A 23,159-nucleotide genomic window follows, 5' to 3' on the forward strand; every position below is an offset into this window, starting at 1 on the left:
AGTAACCAAAACATTGCATGTTCCCTTGTGCTGCTTTGATAGAAATTTACTTTTGGAAGAAAAAAGATGAGCCACAATCATACCCATGGAGGGTACACAGTACACACCCTACAGAGTACAGAGACACATGCAATGACCGCAATGTAAGGGGGAAAGCTTGTGAAACTAACATGAAAATGTGCAAAGCATATTCTCATGAAATGACTTCAACAGAAAACAGGTGCTCAAAATGTGATTGCAATAATGTTCATTGCATGATTCATGCAAATCTAGCATATGATAATGTCATAGACTTTCCACTTTAACTAAAGATTTTAACCAGAAATTCTCAATGAACAAACAACAAAACAAAGAATGAAAAGATATTAATGAACTTCTATAAATGTAACATTTAGATGATCAGCTGAGAGTAGATATGAAGTCCTAATGAAATAAGAAATACAAAAATATGAATGACGAATAGGTGGTAAATCTACCTCAAAGTCCCACAATTTTAATTGAACAAATCTATGTGGCAATCACTCCCATGTACACATCAGATGCATCTAACTTCACCCCCTGTAATGGCAGGGTGTGTTCTATACAAGACATTTTAGTTATTGGCATCTACAACATCATATTACGCTCCCTCCAGCCCCAGCTGCTGGCGCTCCGATAAATATCTCGACTTTTTCTCAAAATTGCCCGCATCATATAGAGATATATATATATACGTTAAAGCAATAGCCAATAATCCTCTTGAGAGAGCGGCCAAAACAAAGCCATTCCTGTAAGTGTAGCACTGTAGAATGTGCATCAAGATCTTTTTTATACCTGATATTTGCTATAAATAGCCGTCATAGAAGAAACACAAGGGCATGAATCTTTTCTTCAGGTATATAAATCAGATACTAGTTAAGGGCTCATCGGATTGGAGACACTCCTGAGGATTAGAGTAGAAATAGTCCTCCTCTTTTGGTCTGTCAGGTATTACCAACCTCTTAGTCGGTTGTCCACTGCGATGGGCATGAGTTTCCTTTACAGCAAGTGAGAACTCATCCCAAGTTAGTGACCCAACAGTATACTTGTCAATTAAATCAACCAACAACCTTCTGTCCAACAAGATAGTCTTTTTGTACCCAAGGTACCTAAAATAGCATGAAATACCTATTAGAGAGAATTACCAAGTAAAAGGGACATGAGTATTACAAATTCACACATATTTTCAAGCCCCAATCAGACCATCAAAGTAGCTTCATATTTTAACTTATTTTGATTTATTTCAAAAAAAAAAAACAAGGTTCAGATGAGTTTTAATAAGTTGTAAAGTTAGTTCCACCAATAAGTACAGAAGTTCCAATAAGTCATTAAGATAGTTAGCAGAAGTCAAATCAGTTAGATAAAACACAACCTAAGCTAAGACTCGTAGAGAAGAACAAATATATATATTCATTATAATAATATCAAGAAATTATCTACATTAAAGCACCCAACGCACCAATTTTTATGAAAATCACAAACGTACCTGCGATGTCCCTCAACAACTTTTGCCATATTTCCATCATAAGTAGGAACAAAGATATCACTCTCCAGTGAAACAAGATAATCCAATGCAGCCATCTGAGATGAGTGATTCTGAAAAAATCTCAAGTCTGCGGGATCCAATAATGTCTCTTTTCTGACCTGTTGTACAATGTAAAAAGAACATGAGAGGCTATGAAACAACAGTGACACCTGAATGCCAATATAAAGAAAGATACTAAACGAGCTGTCATTAACTCACTAGCTTTGGGTAAGCCTCGGCAAGACTGGCTGTCCTCCTCTCACCGCCATATATTTCACCAGCTGCAATATATATCTGATAACTAGGATCAATATCTAAAGCCCGAAGTGCCAAAGTAGTCTCCTCTGGTGTCAATGGACAGAGTCCATCTTTCCTTTTCAAATCAGAATTTATAATCTTCTCTTTCCACCATGGGTAAGCATATCTACCAATTCAAATCAAAATATAAGTCCAAAAATTAAAAGCCGCTGACAGGGAAAACAAGAAAAGACAACTTCTGTTCTAGATTTGTAAAGGGTGGTAAATAGTATTCTTAGCACCTCATTCTGGTCAATTCATCCACCTCCTCAGTATTGCAACCTTGGGTACAGCCAGAAAATGCTAACATGTCCATTTCATATCGCAAATGAAGAACAAGGAATGGACCATTTTGACGCAGCAACTTGACAACCCTTTTCCCGAGCTCCTCAATCTGTGAAGTGAATCTCAAAGCGCTAAAATTCACTCGACATCTAAGCTTTTGAATTTCTACAGGTTGAACATTATTGGCAAGCCGAGCATCTGTTCTGTTTAGATGCAAGATCTTGTACTTTTGTATCAAAGGAAGTATCTGTAATTACCAATTGAAGCAATAATGTCTGAGAGAGAGCACTAGAAACAATGTAGAAGAACCATTAGTCAGAAAATTGCACTAACCTGATTGTTATAATAGGATATATCAGACCAACTAACAGGAGCCATGGTATGGACTCTTCCTAGCTCCATTCTTTTCTTGAGCCTAGGGGGAAGCTCCTTCAGAATTCTAACCTCATCTCTCAATGATGTTATAAAATGATTAACATCAAATATGTCTTGAAACTCACTGCCATATGAAGAACTTGAATTAGGCCAACTTAACATATGAAAGAGGAACATATATGTCAGTTTCTCAAAAGAGATAAACAATTTTCGGAGATATAAGAGTAACATGCCTAGGATCAGCCCAGAAAGATGTTTTATCCAGCTCAGGGACTATGAGAGTGACATTCAAATATCTTGCAATGGCCACCATGTCACATATCTGAAGAAAGCATCAACAATTAGATTGAGTTCAGCCATCAAAGTAGCTCACCGAAATTCACAAGACATGCAGAATATCATCAAAACCAATTCTAGGCACATCAATTAAAAACAACACGGCGAAACACTCACTGCTGATCTCATTTGATTAAGTCCTCCATTGCATGAAACCATTAGGTACCCATTGTTCTTATAAACCCCTGGAAACAACATAGCACTTCTCAAATCAATGAAAAAAACACCAACAGAAAGAAATAGCATGTTCAGTCTAACCACATGTTTCCACAATAGAAGCAACGGGCACGCAATAAAGACAAGAACATGGATGCCACAATTAGAAAGGACAAACTATCTACATAGACAGAACCTTAAACATATGTGCTACTCTTTTCCAAGTTAGAAGAATAAAGAAAAATTTGGGATTGATCATCAAAACAGAAAATCCCCAAAACTAACTAGTCCCATCCATGAAACTCAGCTGAAAATGAGACACACCAACAATTGACTACTTCATAGTTCAACATGGAAAGAAAAACAAAGCCCAAAAAACAGAATAAATGAAGTTAACCAAAATTACCATAGGTGGCTAATTCTTGTCCAATGAAAAAAAAAGGGATAAATACAAATCATTCAAGTACCAAACATAACATCAACTCGAGCTCCAACAACCACTAAAAGCTAAGGAATTTTACTCAAAACATTGACAAAAACCATAAATTTGCAAATACCCACAATTTGTTTTCAAACTATAAAGATGATTAACAGAAGAATTTTTTTTAAAAAAGAACTCACTCTTGGGAGGAAGAACACGAGGTGGTACAGAAACAGTAGATGACAACTTGAGATCCAATGGAGAATCCTGACTAAAACAAGAGGGCCAACCCTTCAAAACTTTAGGCCCCCAAACCTCCCCAAAAGTGGTCAAATTGACAATACAAGTCCATAGTAAAACTGAAGTTGTTGCTCTCACCATCCACAACTTAATCTTCTTCGACCTCGATGATCCACCACCGATATTCGAGGCCGAAGAACTCTTTGATTTCTCCTTCTTATTGTCATCACAAACTACAACTTTAACCCCCATACCAATCTTCCACCACCTCCTTCTTCTCCTGCTTTCTCTCTCCTCACTATTACTCTCTACCCTACACATATCCCCCTCTCCTCCTCCCTTCCTCCTCTCATCCCAAAACCTCGAAACCGGGTTAATGCAACACCAATGCAACAATCAACACCTATATATCTTGGTTTTGTTCTTCCTCAATCAAATATTCAAATGCAAACACTTTCAATTTCACCAATACATATCAAACTATCAATCAACCAATCTGTAAGATCCGTGTATACCCAATATTCAAATATTCAAACCCAGAAAAATCAAAATCCAAATAACTTACCCAGAATAGACCTGTATTGAAAAAATCAAATTCCCAAAACTTACCCAGAATAGAACTACCCAGAATTTAAAATTCCCAGAATTGATAATCACAAATTTGACTTAATCTCCCCCAGAAATTATAAATACATTACCGAAAAAGAGACAACAACAACAGCAACACAATGAGAGATCTTGGAACCCTAAAAATGAAGAAAATTATGAAGCCCAAATTGAATTGGATCTTCGAAAATGTAGACCGGATCCGGGAAGAATGGAAGGGTAAGATACTCCGCAGGTGGCGGATGTCGGTGGCCGGGAAATGCGGAAAAAAGGAAAGAGGAGAGAGAAAGTAAAAAATGGGGAAAATGGGGAAAATGGGGAAGAATTGATTATTATGATGATGATGAAGGTTGAAGAAGAGAGAAAATAAGTTATTTAGCAAAGATATACGGTGGGAGAAAAATGTGGGGAGAGTGTGTTTGTTTCCTTTTCCTCTAGTCTAGTCCCTTAATATTTTTTGTTGTTGTGATTTCATTTTCTCTCTCCTCCAGAAGCGCGGTGGAATTTCACGAGCCGACATTCGGTGTTGTCAACTGTCAAAAAAAAAACTCATCAATAATCATAAAAACTGCTCATTTTGCCATCTATATTTCATAATAGTAGTTGGCATTTCTTAATATGAGGTTGGTTTTTAACAACGATGAGCTTCTTTTGTTTTATGATCAAGCCAGATAAATTGCCATGTTTGTCTTGATGTTTTTAAGTTGGTAGAGACTAGGGAGTACCTATATATGGATACAAATAATTGTTGTTATCAACTCTGATTATATTCTTTTCAGAGCTTATAATTTATAAGGTGATTTAGGATATGTTGTCTTACTCTTTTAAAAAAAAGTTATCAGGCATAATTCATTCAGATAAGTTTCAATAAGGTCTAATAAGGTCTGATCAAGTTTAACAAGTTTCAATCAGGTCTAAATAGTCAAATAATAAATAAATTAAAATTAGTTTTTAATTAAAATACAACTATGATTATAATACAATAATCATATTATTGTCTATTATTTTACTATTTATATTAGTTGATTGTGTTATTACTAAAAAATAATGTAATCATGGTCAAATAAGGTTAACAATATTAATCATCATAATTATAATATTTTGTAATTCGTCTTTAAATAACTAGTGATAACATGTTATTACTCATCAAAAAAAAATTTGTCAAATAAGTTTCAATCAAGTCTAATAAGATTCAATTAGGTTCAAATTTGTCAATAAGTTCCAATTAGGTTCAATCAAGTCCAATAAGTTGAATCAGGTCCAATAAATTCAAATAAGTTTAGTTCAATTCACATAAGTTTGGGATTTTTTGGTGAAGAGCAAAGTACTTAGTACCGGTGCCACGAAAAGATGTGTTTTGAAATCTCGCATTGAAAGTCCTCTACACCCTTAGTAAAAAATTTAGGGTCTGCTTTGATGATTTTGATGCCTTAAATTATTTTTGCTTATCCTTTTTTTTATTTGAAATAATTGCAACCAACCTTTTTGGTGCGCAGTCATAATAGACAAGGTTAATAATTTGATCACTTTTATAACTCAATCACTTTTTTAATGGACGTTTAAATATCTTGATTAATTTCCATGTTTATTTTATCTATCATCCTCTAAAATTGTACGTCAAGGAGCTTGATTGCAATGTTTGCATGTTTAAGGAGGAAGTTACAAGCACTAGATTTAATTGGCTATGAAGGAAGATCAGCAGGACCATCAAATGCGCCATTCATGTACTATAGATGAGAGAGAAAGTTTTAGAAAGAGAAACTCTAGACAACAAAGAAAACCTAACATGCGATAATTATCACCCTAACCTTAGAAACTTCCCCAATTTTAATTTGGCTTCTCCTCAATGTGATTCCAGCTATTCTTAACTTTCTCCCTTCCTGAAAATCATACAAGTTATCTTTTGATCCTTCCTCTGTATTTTAGCCCTGTTTTACGCTTTAATTATGAGGTAGGTAATTTTTCGCCAATTCAATTTAAAGGATATGGCTATAGCTATCTATGGGGTAGTGAAATCATTCCAATTCTTCTCTTTTGCCCCAAATTCGATTAATTCTTACGGTTTTCATGTTGAATTTGTTTATAAAACTTCTCAAAGTAATTTTAATTGGGTTAAGGGTTTCGTGTTTCCTCCCATAAAATATGATCTAACTGGTATAATTAGGGTTTCTCGGGTGAGAGCATTTATTGTGAGTGAGAGTTATCTCTGATTATTTGGAGTGTTGTCTCGGGATAGAGTGTTGTTAATTGGTGACTATGTGCCTTCGTCGAATTTTCGCTTGATGATTCTGGTAAAGCATGCTCGTTTTAGTTATAATTTTCTAAATTTTCATGGTGAAGCATTTAATGTGATAGAATTGAGCATTCAATTGGATGAGAGAAGTGCTTCTTTCTATATTTCTTGTTGTCAAGACAAACATTCCTATATAAGGAATGCTCTCGTAATATCCATTTATTCTCAAACTCATTCCTTTTCTCATTTTCATTATTGTTTGTTATCCCTTTTTTCTGCAAGTTTGTTTTCATTCAAGATGGTTATTCCTAGTAATTTCAAAGATGCTTTATTAGCAAACCCTAACCCTAATTTTGAAAATGGAACTTTTGTTCCTAATTCAGTGACTCCCTCTAGTAGTCTTCCTCCTCAAAATGACCCCCACCCCCATTCGTTCCCTGAGGCTACTGTGCTTGATAGTTTGCCTCAGAAGGACATCTTTGAGCTCTCTAGGTCTTGTTTGCTTGGAAAGATGATATATGCTTCTTTGGACTTGCGTACTATTATTGTAAGAACAAAAGTACACTGGAAAATTATCAAAGGTGATGTTGACTACCTTGAAATGGGTAATGGTTAGATCTTGCTTCTTTTTGCTAATCCCTAAGTATTCTCTCTTATGTGGAGTGATCAGTGGTCTTGGCATATTCAAGGTGATCTTTTTGTGTTATCTCCCTGGGAACCTTCCTTTGACCGCTATATGGAAGAAATAAAGTAGGTTGACTTATTGGTATGTATTCCTAGACTCCCCACTAAATTGTTGAACTTTAATTCAATTGCCAATTTGTTAGCTTCTAATGATATTGGCGCTCTTGTTAAGCTTGACCAAAGGTCTTTATTATGCAGTAAAATACGTTTTGCTAGAGCTTGTGTTAGAGTTGATATTCAAGGTCTGTTGTTGGAGTTTGCTAAAGTCATTAGGGTTTGGAATTTAATTCATGGCTATGTGATATGGTCCGGGGATTTATCTTGTGGTTGCTCCTTTTGTGGTGAATCTGAATGTCATTGATGCTTGTCCTTTGTTGAATTCCCCTAAAATTAGGAATTAAGTATCCAATTTGCTTAAGAATCCTAAACAAAAAAATTTGTATGATACCCTTAATAAGGCTACTTAGCAAGCTATTCATGCATCCACAGCTCAGACAACTAATGTGGTGCATGTGAAGCCAAAGCATCTTAGTAGGGCCTTGGTTGCTAAGCCTTTGTCAAAGAACCTTCAATATAAAGTTGTTGTTGTTGGTATTCTTCCTACTCTTACTAGTAAGGGAGTGATTATTAAAGATGTTGAAAGAATTGCTAAACAAGCTCATGATTTGCCTGCTATTGTGCAAGGAAAAGGTAAGGGTAAGATGGTTGCTTCCCAATTTTTTATATCCGGATGGTTCCTTTGATGATGAGGCTGAGCTTATTATACCTCTAGTCTCTTCTCCTCTTGTCTCCTACTCTTATCCAAGTTTTCTGTCCTTCTGATCTTATTGATGAAAATTAGTATCTTGCCTTGGTTTTTCCTGAAGTTCCTACTGTTGAGGGCTTTTCTTTGCTCCTGCTAATGATGAAACCTTTTTCATTGAAGATCAAGTTGATAACACTATTTAATGAGATTAACTCTCTTGGTGAGAGTTCATTTCATTCCATGCATTCTGGCAACTCGATTGTTAAACAGATAAAAAGGATGGGAGTTGATGCTAACCTAGTTGAGCTCTCTTCTTAATCTGGGTCAGCTAATTAAGAGGAGAATTGAAGACAATGAGGATGAAGATGATGATTCATCTGCCCTGAAGAGGAAATGAACTAATCCAAGCTCTCTTATGATGAATGGTAGCCATTTTACTGCCCTTTTGTGATTAAAAATAATGTTCATTGCATGTTGGAACATATGTGGCTATGCTAGAAAGAATGATTTGGTAGAAACCCGGAATTTCTCTCCCTTATGTAATCTTCGGGGATTTCAATGAAATTTCTTATGCAAATGATTAAAAAAAAGGGTGCTCATATTTCTGCTGCTAGATTTCTAACTATAAATAAAATTTTGAGTAATCTCCCTTATGTTGAAATCCCCTTTATAGGCCCATGTTTTACGTGGAGGAAAAAAATCGGATGATAATAATTTTCATGAACAATTATATAGAGGATTAGCAACCACTTCTTGGATTTTTTTTGTTTCCACAAGCTAATTTAGTTCATAATATTTTTACTTCGTCGAATCATTGCCAATTTGTGATTAAATAGATTCCTAGTAGTACTTCAAAGGCTCCTCCCTTCCGTTTTGAAAAAATGTGGTGTCTTAGGAAGGAATATGACACTCTTGTAAAGAAAACATGGTGCACCCAATTTGTTGGCTCTCATATGTTTAGATTAGTTAAAAAGCGTAAATTATTAAAAAAAAAGTCGAAAGAATGGAGCAAATCTCAATTTGGTGACATTTTTCGTCAACTAAGAAAAGCTGATAACCAATTACAGGAGATTCAAAATAATCTTCTTGTTAATCCTTCTAACTCTTCTTATCGAAATAAACAAGAGATCTTTCTTATAAAGCGCTCTAGTTTATTGACTTTTAGTAATGAATACTGGAAGCAAAAAAGTAAGATTGATTATCTTCATCTTGAGATTCTAACTCTTCGTATTCTCGTACACATGTGTCTGTTAGATGTAATAGAAATCAAATTAAAGAAATTAAATCTTCAAGTGATGAAATAATTTCCAATCCTGATGTTATTTCTCAAGAATTAACTAATGCTAATCTAAATTTTCTGTTGATATTTCGATTTCATTTCACCCTGATTATGATTTTTCTCTGTTGGATAATATAATATCACATGAGGATAATGCTTTATTTTTTAACTTTGCCGATTTCTGGTGATGAAATGAAAGATGCTACCTAATTTGATTTAGCGCTAGATACCCAGGTCCACATGGGTTTCCCCCGTTCTTTTTCCAAAAATATTGGACCTTAGTAGGTAGTAGTGTGATAAGAGAGTTTCAAGCTTTTTTCTACTCTAGCAAAATTCTTAAGGAAATTAGTCATACATTTTTTGCTTTAATTCCTAAAATTGATAACCCCTCTTTTGCCAATCATTTTCTCCCTAGTAATCTTTGTTCAACCATATATAAAATTATCTCGAAATTCATCACTAATAAATTGAAGGATGTCATGGGTCAGATTATTCATCCCTTACAAGGTGCTTTTGTTCCTAATAGATTAATTCAAGTTAATATACTTATTGCTCATGAAATTTCTACTCTATTAAAACTAAATCAAGTTTTATTGGTTGGATTGTCATTAAGTTGGACATCGTAAAGCATATGATAGATTGGAGTGGAATTATAATATTACTACTCTTGACATATTAATTAGGTTTTTGTGCGCAGTGGATAGATTGGATTAAGGCATGTATTTCATATACTTCCTTTTCTTTATTGGTCAATGGTCTCCCAGGTGATAAATTCTCCCCTTCTCGTGGGATTAGACAAGGTGACCCTCTTTCTCCTTATTTATTTATTTATTTTGTATGATGAACTCCTTGTTAGATTACTTTCTTCTGCTGCATCTGGCTCTGCTAAACCAATAGGGGTACCTATTCATAAAATAGGTATGTGTGTGCCATTTCTTAACTTTGCGGATGACACTATTATTTTCGCAAAAAGCTAATAATTATTGATAATTGTTCATCAAATTTTAGATAAGTATTATTCGATGTCTAGTCAATTAGTTAATTACCATAAATCTTCTTTACGATGTACTGGTAATGTTTCAGAGGCAAATTAGTGTAACTTTGCCTCCATACTTCAAATGCAGGAAACTAGTGATTTGGGAGACTATTTTGGTTGCCTTATTATTAATACTAAGGTTACTAAAGAAACTTTTAGTTTCGTTAAGTAAAACTACCAGTCAACTCCCTAAATGGAAAGCTAATGCTCTTTTCCAAGATTTTGCTGCTAAGGCTAGTTATCAAATGCAAAGTTTTCTCTTGCCTAAATCTATTCTTGTGAATCTTGACAAAAATTTGTAGAATTTTTTTTGGAACAAAGATACCTGTAATAATTCTCCTAACCTATCGGCTAAGATCAAAATTGCAAACCTAAATCAACAGGGGGTTTAGGCTTTCGTAAGGCCAAAGCCAATAATCAAGCTCTCCAAATGAAACTCCCGTGGTGGTTTGTTAAGAATGATAATAATTTTGTGGGTTAAACGGAGCGCAAAAGATAATATATTAAAAATAATTATCTTTTTTCTATATATTAAAGCTTCTAAGTCGGCGTCTTGACAATGGCGTAACCTTTTAAGTTGACGTGATATGTTTAAAAAAAGTTTACGTTGCAAAATGGTGATGGCAAGACTATTAGTTTTTGGACGGATAATTGGACTTTCCAACATCCTCTAAAGTCCATTATTTCTCCTATCCCTGGATATGAGAATATTTTAGTTAGTAATTGTATTACATCTTTGGACAGTGGGACTCTTTGTTGCTTCTATCCCTTATTCCTCCTCATATTGTTTCTCAGATTTGTCCTATTTATATCCCTAGTGAGTCATAACTGGACATTTTATCTGGGGCCTCACTGTAGATGGTTAAGATTCTGTTAAGAGTGGGGCTTTGCTTGCTCAAGGGTTTCTTCCATCCTCTTTAGATAAACTTGAGTTTAATTGGATTTGGAAGCTTGATCTTCCTCCGAAAATTAAAAATTTTCTTTGAAAAGCTTGTAATGATGGTATTCCGACTAAACTTTGTCTTGAGAAAAGTCTTATTTTTTGCCTCAATAACGCGTGTACTGCAATAATGCTAGCGAATCTATAGGCCAATTGTGTTTCGCTTGCCCTTTTAAGGCTAGTTTTGATTGGGCTAGTCCCCCCCCCCCCTCCTGTTTAGCGACTATAGATCTTTCGTCCTTCAATTTGGTTTTAGAAGCTTGCCTCTCTCTGTCTTCTAAAGCAGAAATGAAGTTCTCTTTTATGTGGTAGTTTGTGTGGTTTTTTTTAGGAATAAGCTCATTTTCTATCATGAAGTGGTTTCTTCCGGAAAGGCTACTTTTATTACTACTAATTATGTTGCCTCGTGGTCTAAAGCTCTTCATTCCCAGTAAATGGGCTCTAAGCTTGCCTCGGGGCCCGGGGGTGAGCGTTAAGGGTAATAAACCTCTCAGAGCCTAATTCTTCTTGGTCCCCCCCCTTCCCCAGGGTTCTGTAAGCTTAATTTTGATGGCTCTAAGCTACGTAATGGTAATTATGCTCTGGGTACCGTTATTCGGGATTCTGCAGGTGATGTTATTTTAGTCGAGGCTCGTTCGCTAGGTCCTAACATTTCTATTCTCCAAGCTACAGCTTGGGGCCTTAAGGAAGGCATCTAGCGACCTTGTTGGTTAATATCTCTAAGTTGGTGATTGAAGGCGATAATCTGACAGTTATTAATGCAGTTCGGAAAATCTGGAAAGTTCCTTGTGAAATTAATAACATTATTATTGATATTAACTCTATTTTGCTTAAGTTTAATGACTTTTAGGTTTAACATTGCTCTCAGGAAGAAAACAAGATAACAGATCTTATGGCACATCGTGGGCATTCTTTCTCGGATGTTCATTGAATCTATCCTCCTTTTGATGTCGATTTCTCTGTTTTCGTCCATAATGATGCTTTAGGTTGATCTCCAGATTGAAGAGTCTTCCTAAGTTTTTTTCCTTATAAAAAAAATCAAATGCACCATCAATAGAGTATATTATAAATACTTATATAAACTAAGAAATGCTCATGACTAAGTAGTGTATATCAGAGTGCAGAATCGAGGCTAATCCTAAGTCTTCATCCATGAATTTTGGTAATCCTTCTATTATTTCTTAAGGTACGATATGTCGATATTGCTAAGATTTAAGTTGTTAAACTCTTTTGTGATGTCCTTAGTTAAGTGCAACAAAGAATATTCGATTATCAAGTACTCTCTCCATTTTATAATATAGTACTTGTTTCGTTCCTTTTTGGATTCACAAAATATAATGCTTATTAGTTATTCTCTTTTTTAAAATTTTACATTTTTTAATGATCTGCTGAAAAAAATTGTACCACCATCATTTATTTACACTCTTAATCATTTTCCCAAAAAAAATATTGGCACCATGATTTGCCTAAACGAGAAACAAACATATATTATGGACGAGCTGTACAATTTGCTCTTAATTTCCTTTGTCAAGAAAGACAATGAAAAAATACTACATCTGTTTTTTTTAGTTGCAACAATTGCGTTTTTTTGCAAACTTTAAGGTAAGAGGAGAGAGAGTATAATTTGACCAAATTGTCCATGCTTTTTGCACGTGGGGTAGGTAAAGTGAGAATTAAAATGGTCAAATTGCCCAAAAACCTTTACCAATAAAGAAAATGTTGCAACTAAATAAAAACACCTAAATATGAAAGAGACGACCTAAAGTTAGCAATAAAATTAGGCGGAGCCCAAAACGGCCCAAAACACCACTACCCACTCCACAAACCCAAAACACAAAAATTGAAACCCAAAATACGAACGTGCTGCTTCATTTGAAAACGCGATGAAATATATGTGTGTCACTTGAAAGTTTCCTCTTCATCCTCACTTCTCTCTCTCTCTAACAAACAAACTGAAATTCTTCTAATTTTCAACCGAAAAAGTCAAAAATCGAAGGAAAACGATCAATTTACATACAGAAAATCTTTACATCAACTTAGGTATGTGATGTCCAATCATATTTTCTTCAATTTCTAGTTCATTATAATATAAATTTCTAATAATTTAATGAGTTTTTTCTTAACTGCGATCTTTTTAGGCTTGTTCATAGAATTTATCTGGTGTCGTCACACTTTCACACAAATTTGGTGCTCAATAGAAAAATATGGAAAGATGAAAGAAAAAAATCGCCAAAAGCGGCAATAGATGAAGGTATTTAAACGATTCTACTAAATTTCAGTGTAAAATTCAGTATTAGGTTATGCATGTATTATTTAGAGCACTCGATTGAACTAATTTTCTAAATAAGACTTTGTTTAATTTTCTCCTGAATTTAGAGCACTCAATTAACCTATTCTCCTGAATTTCAGTATAAACACCCCAATTTATAGCTTATTCTATAAGATTTTGCTTGCTTTAATTTTTGTGTAATTTCATCCTTATTTGATCTTAATTCCAGCATTTCAATGATTCTATGAACTCATGTATTTGCATATTGATTTCAAATTTCAAATTTTAGATATTAGGTGTTTGATTTTCATTGTTGAATATAGGTTTAGCGTTGTGAATTTTCTCTCCAGTTATCTGATGATTTCTTAATGAGAAACGTGTAGATCTGCATAATATTTAGATCCTACAATTGAACTAATTACAATTGAACATTCATTTTCTACATCATTGAATTTAGTGACTAATAAACTTGTATAAGTAACCAATTTATGTCATTTAGTGTCTTTGGATGATTCGATCGAGCTTTTGATTGATAGTTTTCATGAGTAAGGACTATTTCTTGATGCATTTTGTGTTTTTCGACATTCGTTTATCTTGTTGTGTTGTATTGCATTCGTGGTGCTTGTTGTTTTAATAGGTAATGAACATTATTGTTGATTATACACCATATATTTTATTGCTTGATTATATTGTTGAATTGATATACTTGTTGTGTAAGGTCATTGGTGGTTATTGTTAAATTAAAACAGATTGGTGGTTAATTTAAATGCTTTTTCGCATCTTAGTCTATTTTGTGACCACTATAAACCTTTTAGTCACCAGTTTATGTTAATTAGAAACCATGTATTGAGAGTGTTTCAAAATATTTTGTTTGTTTGGCTCACTAGTTTATGTTACATACTTTCAAGTTTATGTCATCAGTATTCTATTAAGGGGATTTTTAAATAATTCAAACAAAACCAATATTCTTAATTGTGACCACTATAATCCTATTAGTCACCAGTTTATCTTGATTAATGACCTAGTATGCATAAGTAATTTTAAATATTTGGAGAACATAACATTTGAAGTATAAAACACTAGAAATCAGTATTGCGTTGTGGGTATTCTTAATTAAGATATTAGCCATAAGCCTAAAACCAATATTCTTAATTGTCACCACTATAAGCGTATTAGTCAGTAGTTTATCTTAATTAGTGACCTAGTATGCATAAGTATTTTTAATATAAGCCATATAGTCACTATTCAATGTTCTTAATTGTTACCATTATAAGTTAAGCCATATAGTCACCAGTTTATTTTATTTAGTTACCAACTGTGGAACTCTTTGAAAATCATAAGTGATTGAGGATCGAAAATAGGTCAAAACAAAAATATTATTCAATTGTAATGAAGAAAAACATCGAATTAGTTGATAAGAGGTTTTTAGTGTGTCGTTAAGGCACTAAGAACCGCTTTCCAAATAATATTTATAGTCCTAACAAGCAATTACTAAGAGAATAGTAAGGGCAAGTCAAGGGTCGATCCACAGGGAAACAGGGATTGGTTAAAGTCTAACAAGTCTAGACTGCCTAATTGAAGAAGTTTTGGGGGTTTGAAAGAGTTTTGGTATCAATTAAGACTAACTAATAACAAGAACAAGCAACTAATACGAGTTTAAATATCAAATAAAATACACTAGAGTTAAGGCTACTAGTATGAATAAGAACGGATGATGATTGTTAATGCGATTGCGAAGCAACAAAGACGATTATGCAAGGTTTAGTTTCCCTCTAAATTACTTGAGTCCTCTCTCGAATGGTCCTCAAGAGTAATCACTTAATCTATCAACTAAATCCTCTCTCGAATGGTCTTTAGTTAATTGATTAAGAGATTCAATAAGTTTGGAAAACCCCTAATGAAGGATCCTCTTAATTTCCATCCAATATCTTGGTATAGAAATTAAGTTGATTCTTGGGGATGATAAAAGAGTTCAAAATACGATTTAAGAACATTTGAAATCAAAATACCAAAGTATAAATGTGATCAATATCTATCCTAAGGTCTCAAAACACCAAGATCAATGCATAAGCTTCTCCATACATCACAATCACATCAACATCAAATTTAAAACCCTAATTCATACTTTCACCCTAACCCTAGATTATGAAACTACTCACTAATCATGGAGTTAAAGCAATTAAACAATGAATCTATGACTAATCTAAGGCTAAACATGATTAAGAAATGATTAAACTAATGAAAACCACAATTGTTAAACTAAGAGAATGAAGATCTTAAATAATATAGAACATAAACAAACACCAGAGAATGAAATAATAAAAACTAAACTTTGAATTGAATTGAATGAAAAGTACCTTGAATGTAAATCGAATCACAAACTATGATCTCTAATCTCAATTACCAATGAAAACTCAAGTGTTTTCTCTCTAATACAAAACCCTAAAAAGTTGTGTGAAAAACTAGAATAAAGCGTAACTCCTCGAAATAAAACAAAAACTCGTTTAATGAAGCCACGAGCTCCCTTTTCCGGAAACGACTGGTGCGTGCGCACCAAGATGAGGTGCGGGCGCACCAAACAGAGGTGCGGGCGCACCAAAATCAGGTGCGGGCGCACCTCACCATTCTGCCTCAAACCGGACAGTTCAACTTAAAACGAGCATAACTTCTTCATTTTATATCCAAATCAGGCTTATGACCAGTCGTTGGAAAGATATCGAAACGAACTTTCACCTCCAACTGGAATTACCTTCATCTGATTTGTGGTTTGAAAGTTATGTCCATTTGAAGTTCTCTGTTCAAGATTTCATTGTGCAATGTGCTCCTTTGTGCGAGCGGACATGGGGAATGGTGCAAGCGTACCATTTATCAATGTGTGCTTTGTTTTCATTGCTACCTTTTCCAACTTTACAAATCGTATCCATCTTAGTAGTTTCACCTATATCAAGAACATGGCAAAACAAGGTGAAAGCACATGTACTAGAAATTCGGTCAAAATGACTAAAAATCTAGCAAAATATCACTATGATCAAGTATGATCAAGTGAATGAAATAGAAGGGAAAAGGGAGAATAACGAGGGAATAAAGGGGAGAAAGAGGATCAAAATGAGCTAAAAGGAGTCCATAAAGTACGTTTGAAACACACTTATCATTAGTGACCACTTGAAATGAGTCAAAATAAAAACATATTATTAACTAACCATTATAATCTTATTGGTCACCACTTGAAGCCTATTAGTGACCACTTAAAGCCTATTAGTCACCCTTTTAAATCACTGTAAGAAAGTCAAAAAAATCTTGCAGGAGGAGTGTAAGAGCCAAACTCCTTTACATCATTGGAAACATAGATTTCTTACGACATCTGCTCCTCTTGCTCTTCTCAATTCCACTTTTGGCCTCACACTTCTTCCTTTTGTTTTAACCCAAGGAGGATCAAAAACAGTAATAGTAGAGGAATCTGATGCAGTTGATTCTCCAACACCTGATTTTGAATCAGCTAAGTTAATATTAGCAAGAACAACCAGCACATCAACAAGATCATGCATATAACCCTTCTCCATTATCTTCCTTGCCTCTTCGTTGTCATGACTTCTTATGATGAGATTGTTATACACCCTACACATTTGGAATCGCCAAGGAACGCAATCTTTCTTTAATGATGACATGTTTAGCCGCTGCTGCTTCAAAAGGCCCCAAACTTCTGTTTTGGCAAACTTTGTCCACTGTCTTAAAATATAAGATGAAGGTATCTCACTAACCGAGTTCATGTGAAGTACCCTAAGGCAATGATAACATAACATCCCCGCCTCCTCAAAATTCCTACAAGAACAACTAACAAACTTGTTGACATAATCAAAAGTGACTTGGTGTGTCCGTTGTGGATGCTTCTCAGGCCACACTTTATAAACTAATATTGTGTCATCCATAGTCAACAACTCACATATAATACCCAAAGAATACCCAAATTCTTGCTCAAAATCCCTAAACATTGTAGCTGTGTAAATTTGACTAGCATGTCTCAACATATCCGTCATAGATAAATAAGACTTAGGGACAGATTTAGAATCCACAAATTCATCATTGGTTTCAGTTGTCTCGATAGTAAAATAGTGCTCTGGAACATACCAAAAAGTTCATACAAGCTTGTTCTCTTAGAAGCTAGAAAAAACCTATAGCATTATTAGTACTTCACTACGCTAGGAAGACAAAATTACAGCTGAGAAGAAGTCCTTGCTCAATATTGTGGACCACTTATCCTTCAACTCATACAAACGAGAAAACCACTTGTCTCCTACTAGGCTATACTTCTCCATCATATGATCCCAACTTGCCTCAAACTCGACGTTATCATAACAACCACGAAGGCATTTCTTAAAAGCATCGGAAAATGTGCCATCACTCTTCAAAGTCCCAAAGTGACTAACTGCATTCTGATAAAGATGTCACTAACATAGTCTCACCCTTGTGTTAGGAAACACCTACATACCACAATTCTATTATAAACACACTTAAGAAATTCATACCCAGTTAAAGCCATTAAGTAACCATTTTATGTCATTTAGTGACCAACATAATCCCGAAACGTTACATAATAATTTAAAGTCATTTAATGCCAGTTTTCTATTCAGTACCCAGTATACTTTTATAATTACTAGTTTAATTCATTATGTGACCACTTTTACATATAAGACAAAGAGACTCAAAAATTTCACAAAAATACATGAGACGAAGCTTTGGTGATGGCTTGATCCTGGTCTGTAAAATATTGACACGGACAAACTCCACCCATACATTTCTTGAAAACCTCAAAGAGCCAAACAAATGAATCCATTGTCTCGTTCGACAAAAAGCAACACCCAAACATTACGTTCTTCCAATGATTGTTTATACCCACAAATGCACCACATATCAAATTATACCTATTTGCACGATATTTGGTATAAGAAAAGATAACATCTCCGTACAATTCATAATCATCCTTCATCATAGAATCATGCCAAAATAGATACACAACCTACCGATGTTATCCAATTTCACCCTATAAAAAAGTCATCCTCATCAGCAGCCCTTTGGCTAAGCTTATTGATGACAGCTTGTGCATCACCTCCCTCAATTGCCTTCATCTTAAGCCTATCACAAAATTGTAATGGTGACGAGAATTATGACCAAGGGCCTCCGTAACCACCATATTGGTGACATTCATATCGATATTGCATAGCAGGTCGTATTGATGCTTCTGTCATAATAGTAATTTCTTTCGTTTTGCCATCTGCAATGGCCCTCTCCGAACGGTGGTAATATTGCCACTCAGTACGGGTAAGCTCATGATTATGCACAAGCATATGACCTATCTTTTAATACATCCCATAATCATTTAACTTCACCCGGCCCTCATCATTGCATTACACCCCGTCTTTGTAACAATAATCCTCCGCTGCTTCCGCTTCCTCTCATTGCCATCCTCATCAACAACAACATCAGGAACAGAAACAAAATCACTTCGACCATCTGGTTTTCCATGACACGAGCAAACAATATACATTTCCTTCGTTACATACACATTTCCTTCAACCCTACCAATCCTAAATGTATAGTTCCTAATGCTAAAACCCAATGCTCCAGAATGCAGATGATACAATTTATAGAATTCCTCAATTGTTTTCTTATGCACACCAATAAGACTACCACTAACATCAAGATCATTTTCTGCCACAAAACACAAAAAGACACCAGAAAACCTTAATCAGTGACCACTTTAGGCCATAAAGTCACTAATATAGCAAAATACATAATGTCATATTAAAAAATAATGTAACAACAACATTTTCTACCACAAAACACAAAAGAGACCAGAAAAGCTTGATTAATGACCAACTTATGCCATGAATTCACTATCATAATAATTGAATCAACATATACTAGTTCATTATGCATAATTTAATCAACATATATATGACAAAATGTACTAGAAAATGAACACAAATATAAAAATTTGTGTTACCAGTGCATTCTTCAACAATTGAATCAACTGCTTGTAGTTGACTATGAATCATTGCATCTAATGATTCATTTTCATTATGTGTTGCATCAACTACTTGTAGTTGATTATGAATGATTGGATAAACTGGTTCATTTTCATTATGTTGCATCTAATGGTTCATTTTCATCTGCCAATAAAATTTTTTCAAAACCTTCATACACTTCATAATCCATTCTACAAAAAAAAAAAAAAAAAGTCAGCGATTTAAATTCGAATTCGACAATTCATTAACTGAAATTGAATTCGAATTTTAACAAACATGATTGCTGAATCTCCAAATCTAACAACTAATTCAAACAAACTACTGATTTTGGACAGAGACTTGATTGAAGCATATAAATAAGTTTGATTGCAATCAATAATTACAAAGCCAACAAAAACAAAGTGTAGACGAAATTGAACAAAATCTTCTCCAAATTGAACATAATACAAGCGAAATTATGAAGAAAGTACCTTAATCGAGTTGAAAATTATAGCAGTAGCTATTTGTGAAGAAATTCGAAATTACACACAGCAACTATTAGCTAAAAAATTCAGTGAAAAAAGAAGAAACTTTATATTAGGAACAATTGATTACTCATTGTTTTCATCAAAAATTGATTACAAAGAAGAAAACGAAGAAGATCGAGAATTGATTGCAAAGAACTAATTGCCAAGAAAACGAAGAAGATCGAGAATTGATTGCGAAGAATTAATTGCAAAGAAAACGAAGAAGATTCATAGAATCAATTGCGAAGAACTTTAGTTGTTTAGTATAAAGAGAGAAAATGGAATTTGGTTTTCTGGTTTTTTGATTTAGGAACATAATAAATATGGCTGAATTTCATGGCTTAAATAGCCTGATGTGGCAAAAACAAATATCAGGTTTTGATTATGGATTGGGGCTGAACAAATTATTGAGTTTGGGCTGCCTAATTTTAATGTTATAATTAGGCAGTCTAGCCTAATAATTCGGGATAAAGAAAATTTTGCAACTAAATAAAATTACCTAAATATGAAAATTATTGCAACTAAGAAAACATATGAAGGATTGTACTTTTGAGTATCTATTATATTATTTTACTGATATATAATTTAATATTTCAATAGTAAAAGTATATACATAAAGTTACAAAATATAAAGAAAGGAAGTAGAAACAATGTAAAGCTACTAAAGGAGTATGTTTTAAGAGTACGGTATACCATTATCTTAAATATTTATATTTTACCTTTTTAATCTTTATCTATTAATCATGAAATTTTATATATTTGCATAGGCAAATTCTTTAGAACTTGTGCCATGACCTAGAGCATTACCATGAAAATGGCTCATCAAATTTGACTCAGATAAATATGATCTTATAGGATGACCGAAAGCCAGGTTTTGGTCATAGATGATAGATGTTGTATTGATCTAGATTTTGTGTTATTTACCACTCCTTCTGTTTTTTAAAGATCTACTCGCTTCCTTTTTCCATCCATTTTTTGAAGATCTACTCACTATACTTTATTCCTCGTTTGGCAAAAATATATATAATAACTTAACCACCCTTGGCACACACTCTCTAATCCGTGGATTGTGTTACCATGAGCACAATGAGAATTGTGCTCACACAATGCAAAATAGAACATATACGAAAACGAACTTTTTTACTGTTGAAATAGAATATTACAAGAATTCACTTACGAAAACTAACATTATACTATTTAAGTGGTAGTCGAAGCTGCAACAATGACTTTCATTTTCAATTATATGAATTAGGCTAATTTATGAGTTTATTCTTCCCACTTTCTCTTTCTCACACTCTCTCTTTTCGTTAATCTGGTTTTACAATTTATTTAAAAGGGTTTGGCGGGTTATTTTCAGGTTGAAAGTTTCAACCCGAACCTAACCCGTTTAGTTTTCAGATCGGGTTCAGGTCGACTCATTTAGTTAAACTGGTCGAAAACTTCAAGCCGAACTCGCTTATGAGGTTTCGTCCAGTAGTGTTGTCCATCACGTTCCCGTCCCAACCTCTCTTTGGTCTTTTCGTTTTTCAAGAGGTCTCATTCCCCTTCCCGATCCCTGGTTATTGATGATTGAAATTTTAGATTTTAGGCTTCCCTTCCCCGATCCCCCGTCTAAATTCAATGTCGGGCTTCCCCTTCCTTCCCTCCTGTTAATATCAGGATTCCCCTTCCCCTCCCCCTGGTTGTTGGGCTCTCCAACATGTTAAGTTTGCTATCAGTATGTTTGGTAATGTCTTAAAATGCGTGTTCAATCTCCGAATAATTTAAGTGCATTGATATTTTCAAATTGCTAAATGTTGTCCGGGGTTGGTTGTGGCCACCAACAAGTCTTTGTCGGTTGGGTCCGGATCAGTGGTTCAAGGTTGTCACGGTAGAGTATGTTGTTTTTTGGGAATATGTGCTGAGGGACAAGGTGACTCGAGAAGTTTGTGAGCATGGACGAGGCATTGGAAGTTTTTTATGGTTGGGACGTATGTTTTTCAGTTTTGCAAACCAGAGGTGTATTCGAGAGTTCAACTTGTTTGGCTCTTTAATTTCTAGCTTGGCATTGATCTTAATGGTCCTTGCCTTGACAATTTCACCTATGAAGGCGGCACCCCAGTTGCATCTCGGGGGTTTTGGCACGCCTACTCATTTGCGTTTTTCCTACCTCAAGGGGAAACCTGAAATACTCTCGCGCGAGAGTAATGAGTCACAACGGAACGTGACTCTTTAAAACATCATGAGCCCAGAAACCCAAGCGATAGCAGATTGTTGGGATTGCTCATGCGATGAGGCGCAACGCTCGTCGTCGGTTGTTCGTTGTCCGGATCGTGAAGGTCATCCGCTTCATCTAGCACTTCCATCAACTATCCATCCGAGGTTTGAATCCACCATCACAAGCACTAACCATCGACACCCCCCCTTCCTAAGCGACTTGTTATCATTTTTTCGTATTTTTGTTTTAGATGGAATGTACGAGCTCATAAAGTTCCTTTATGCTATGTTTGGATAGCAAGATTTCATTTCAAATCCTGGATTTGGATGAAATCTATTGTTTGGATGGCATGGAATTTGAAATCATGAAATTTGTCCAAATTCTTATCAAAAGCCTATATTAGTAGAATTTGAAATTCAAGCTATCCCTTGTCATTTGAAATTCTCTCCTCATACATATCTCAACTCCATGAGTATCTCTATCCCAACTTTACTCATTCTCTTTCTAATATTTATTTCTCTCTCCTTTACTAAACCCACACTTTTTCTCTCTCCTCCATTAAACCTCGATTTCTCTCTCCTCTATCAAACCCTTACAAAACAATGATTAGGAATTGAAATACAAACTTTAAATTCCAGATTTCAATTCCATTATTTGAAATGAAATACAAGTTTCCAAACACTACCTTAGGTTGGTTTGTTTGGTTTAGGTTTGGTAGTATCAACACTAGGTTGTACTTTTTCTTAAATACTGTACGATTTCTCGTTGTAAAAAAAAAACAGTGGGGTGGATTTTGTTATTTTGATCATAACTCGTTGCCAAAATCATGCGCAAGTAGAGAGAAATAGATGATATAAAGATGATCAAACTCCTCCTTGGTGACTTGGTCATGTTTCACAAAACTTACACTTCCCATGATTTCAGTATATATTTTTTTTCCAATCATCACACGATTTGCACCTCTCTTCATGTTTCCTTAGTCTTATGT

At 34.5% G+C, this 23,159-nt stretch overlaps 2 protein-coding genes across 2 annotated transcripts; both read right to left on the bottom strand.

Annotated features, from left to right (window-relative positions):
• Nucleotides 1-355: 355 nt before the first annotated feature.
• LOC104893938 (hypothetical protein) lies at nt 356-4,829 on the bottom strand. The gene is made up of 8 exons (XM_010680079.4): nt 3,614-4,829; nt 2,954-3,021; nt 2,734-2,822; nt 2,459-2,624; nt 2,083-2,372; nt 1,763-1,967; nt 1,505-1,662; nt 356-1,127 (listed from the first exon to the last, which is right to left on the bottom strand). Exons 1-8 carry the CDS (start codon nt 3,972-3,974, stop codon nt 884-886), a joined length of 1,581 nt encoding a protein of 526 aa, XP_010678381.1. The 5' UTR covers nt 3,975-4,829; the 3' UTR covers nt 356-883.
• An 11,948-nt stretch (nt 4,830-16,777) lies between these two features.
• Nucleotides 16,778-17,479, bottom strand: LOC109134924 (protein FAR1-RELATED SEQUENCE 1-like). The gene has a single exon (XM_019249341.1). It carries the CDS (start codon nt 17,477-17,479, stop codon nt 16,778-16,780), a length of 702 nt encoding a protein of 233 aa, XP_019104886.1.
• Between the last annotated feature and the right edge of the window lie 5,680 nt (nt 17,480-23,159).

This window comes from Beta vulgaris, chromosome 5, assembly GCF_026745355.1.
Source record: "Beta vulgaris subsp. vulgaris cultivar EL10 chromosome 5, EL10.2, whole genome shotgun sequence".
Taxonomy (NCBI): Eukaryota; Viridiplantae; Streptophyta; class Magnoliopsida; order Caryophyllales; family Amaranthaceae; genus Beta; species Beta vulgaris.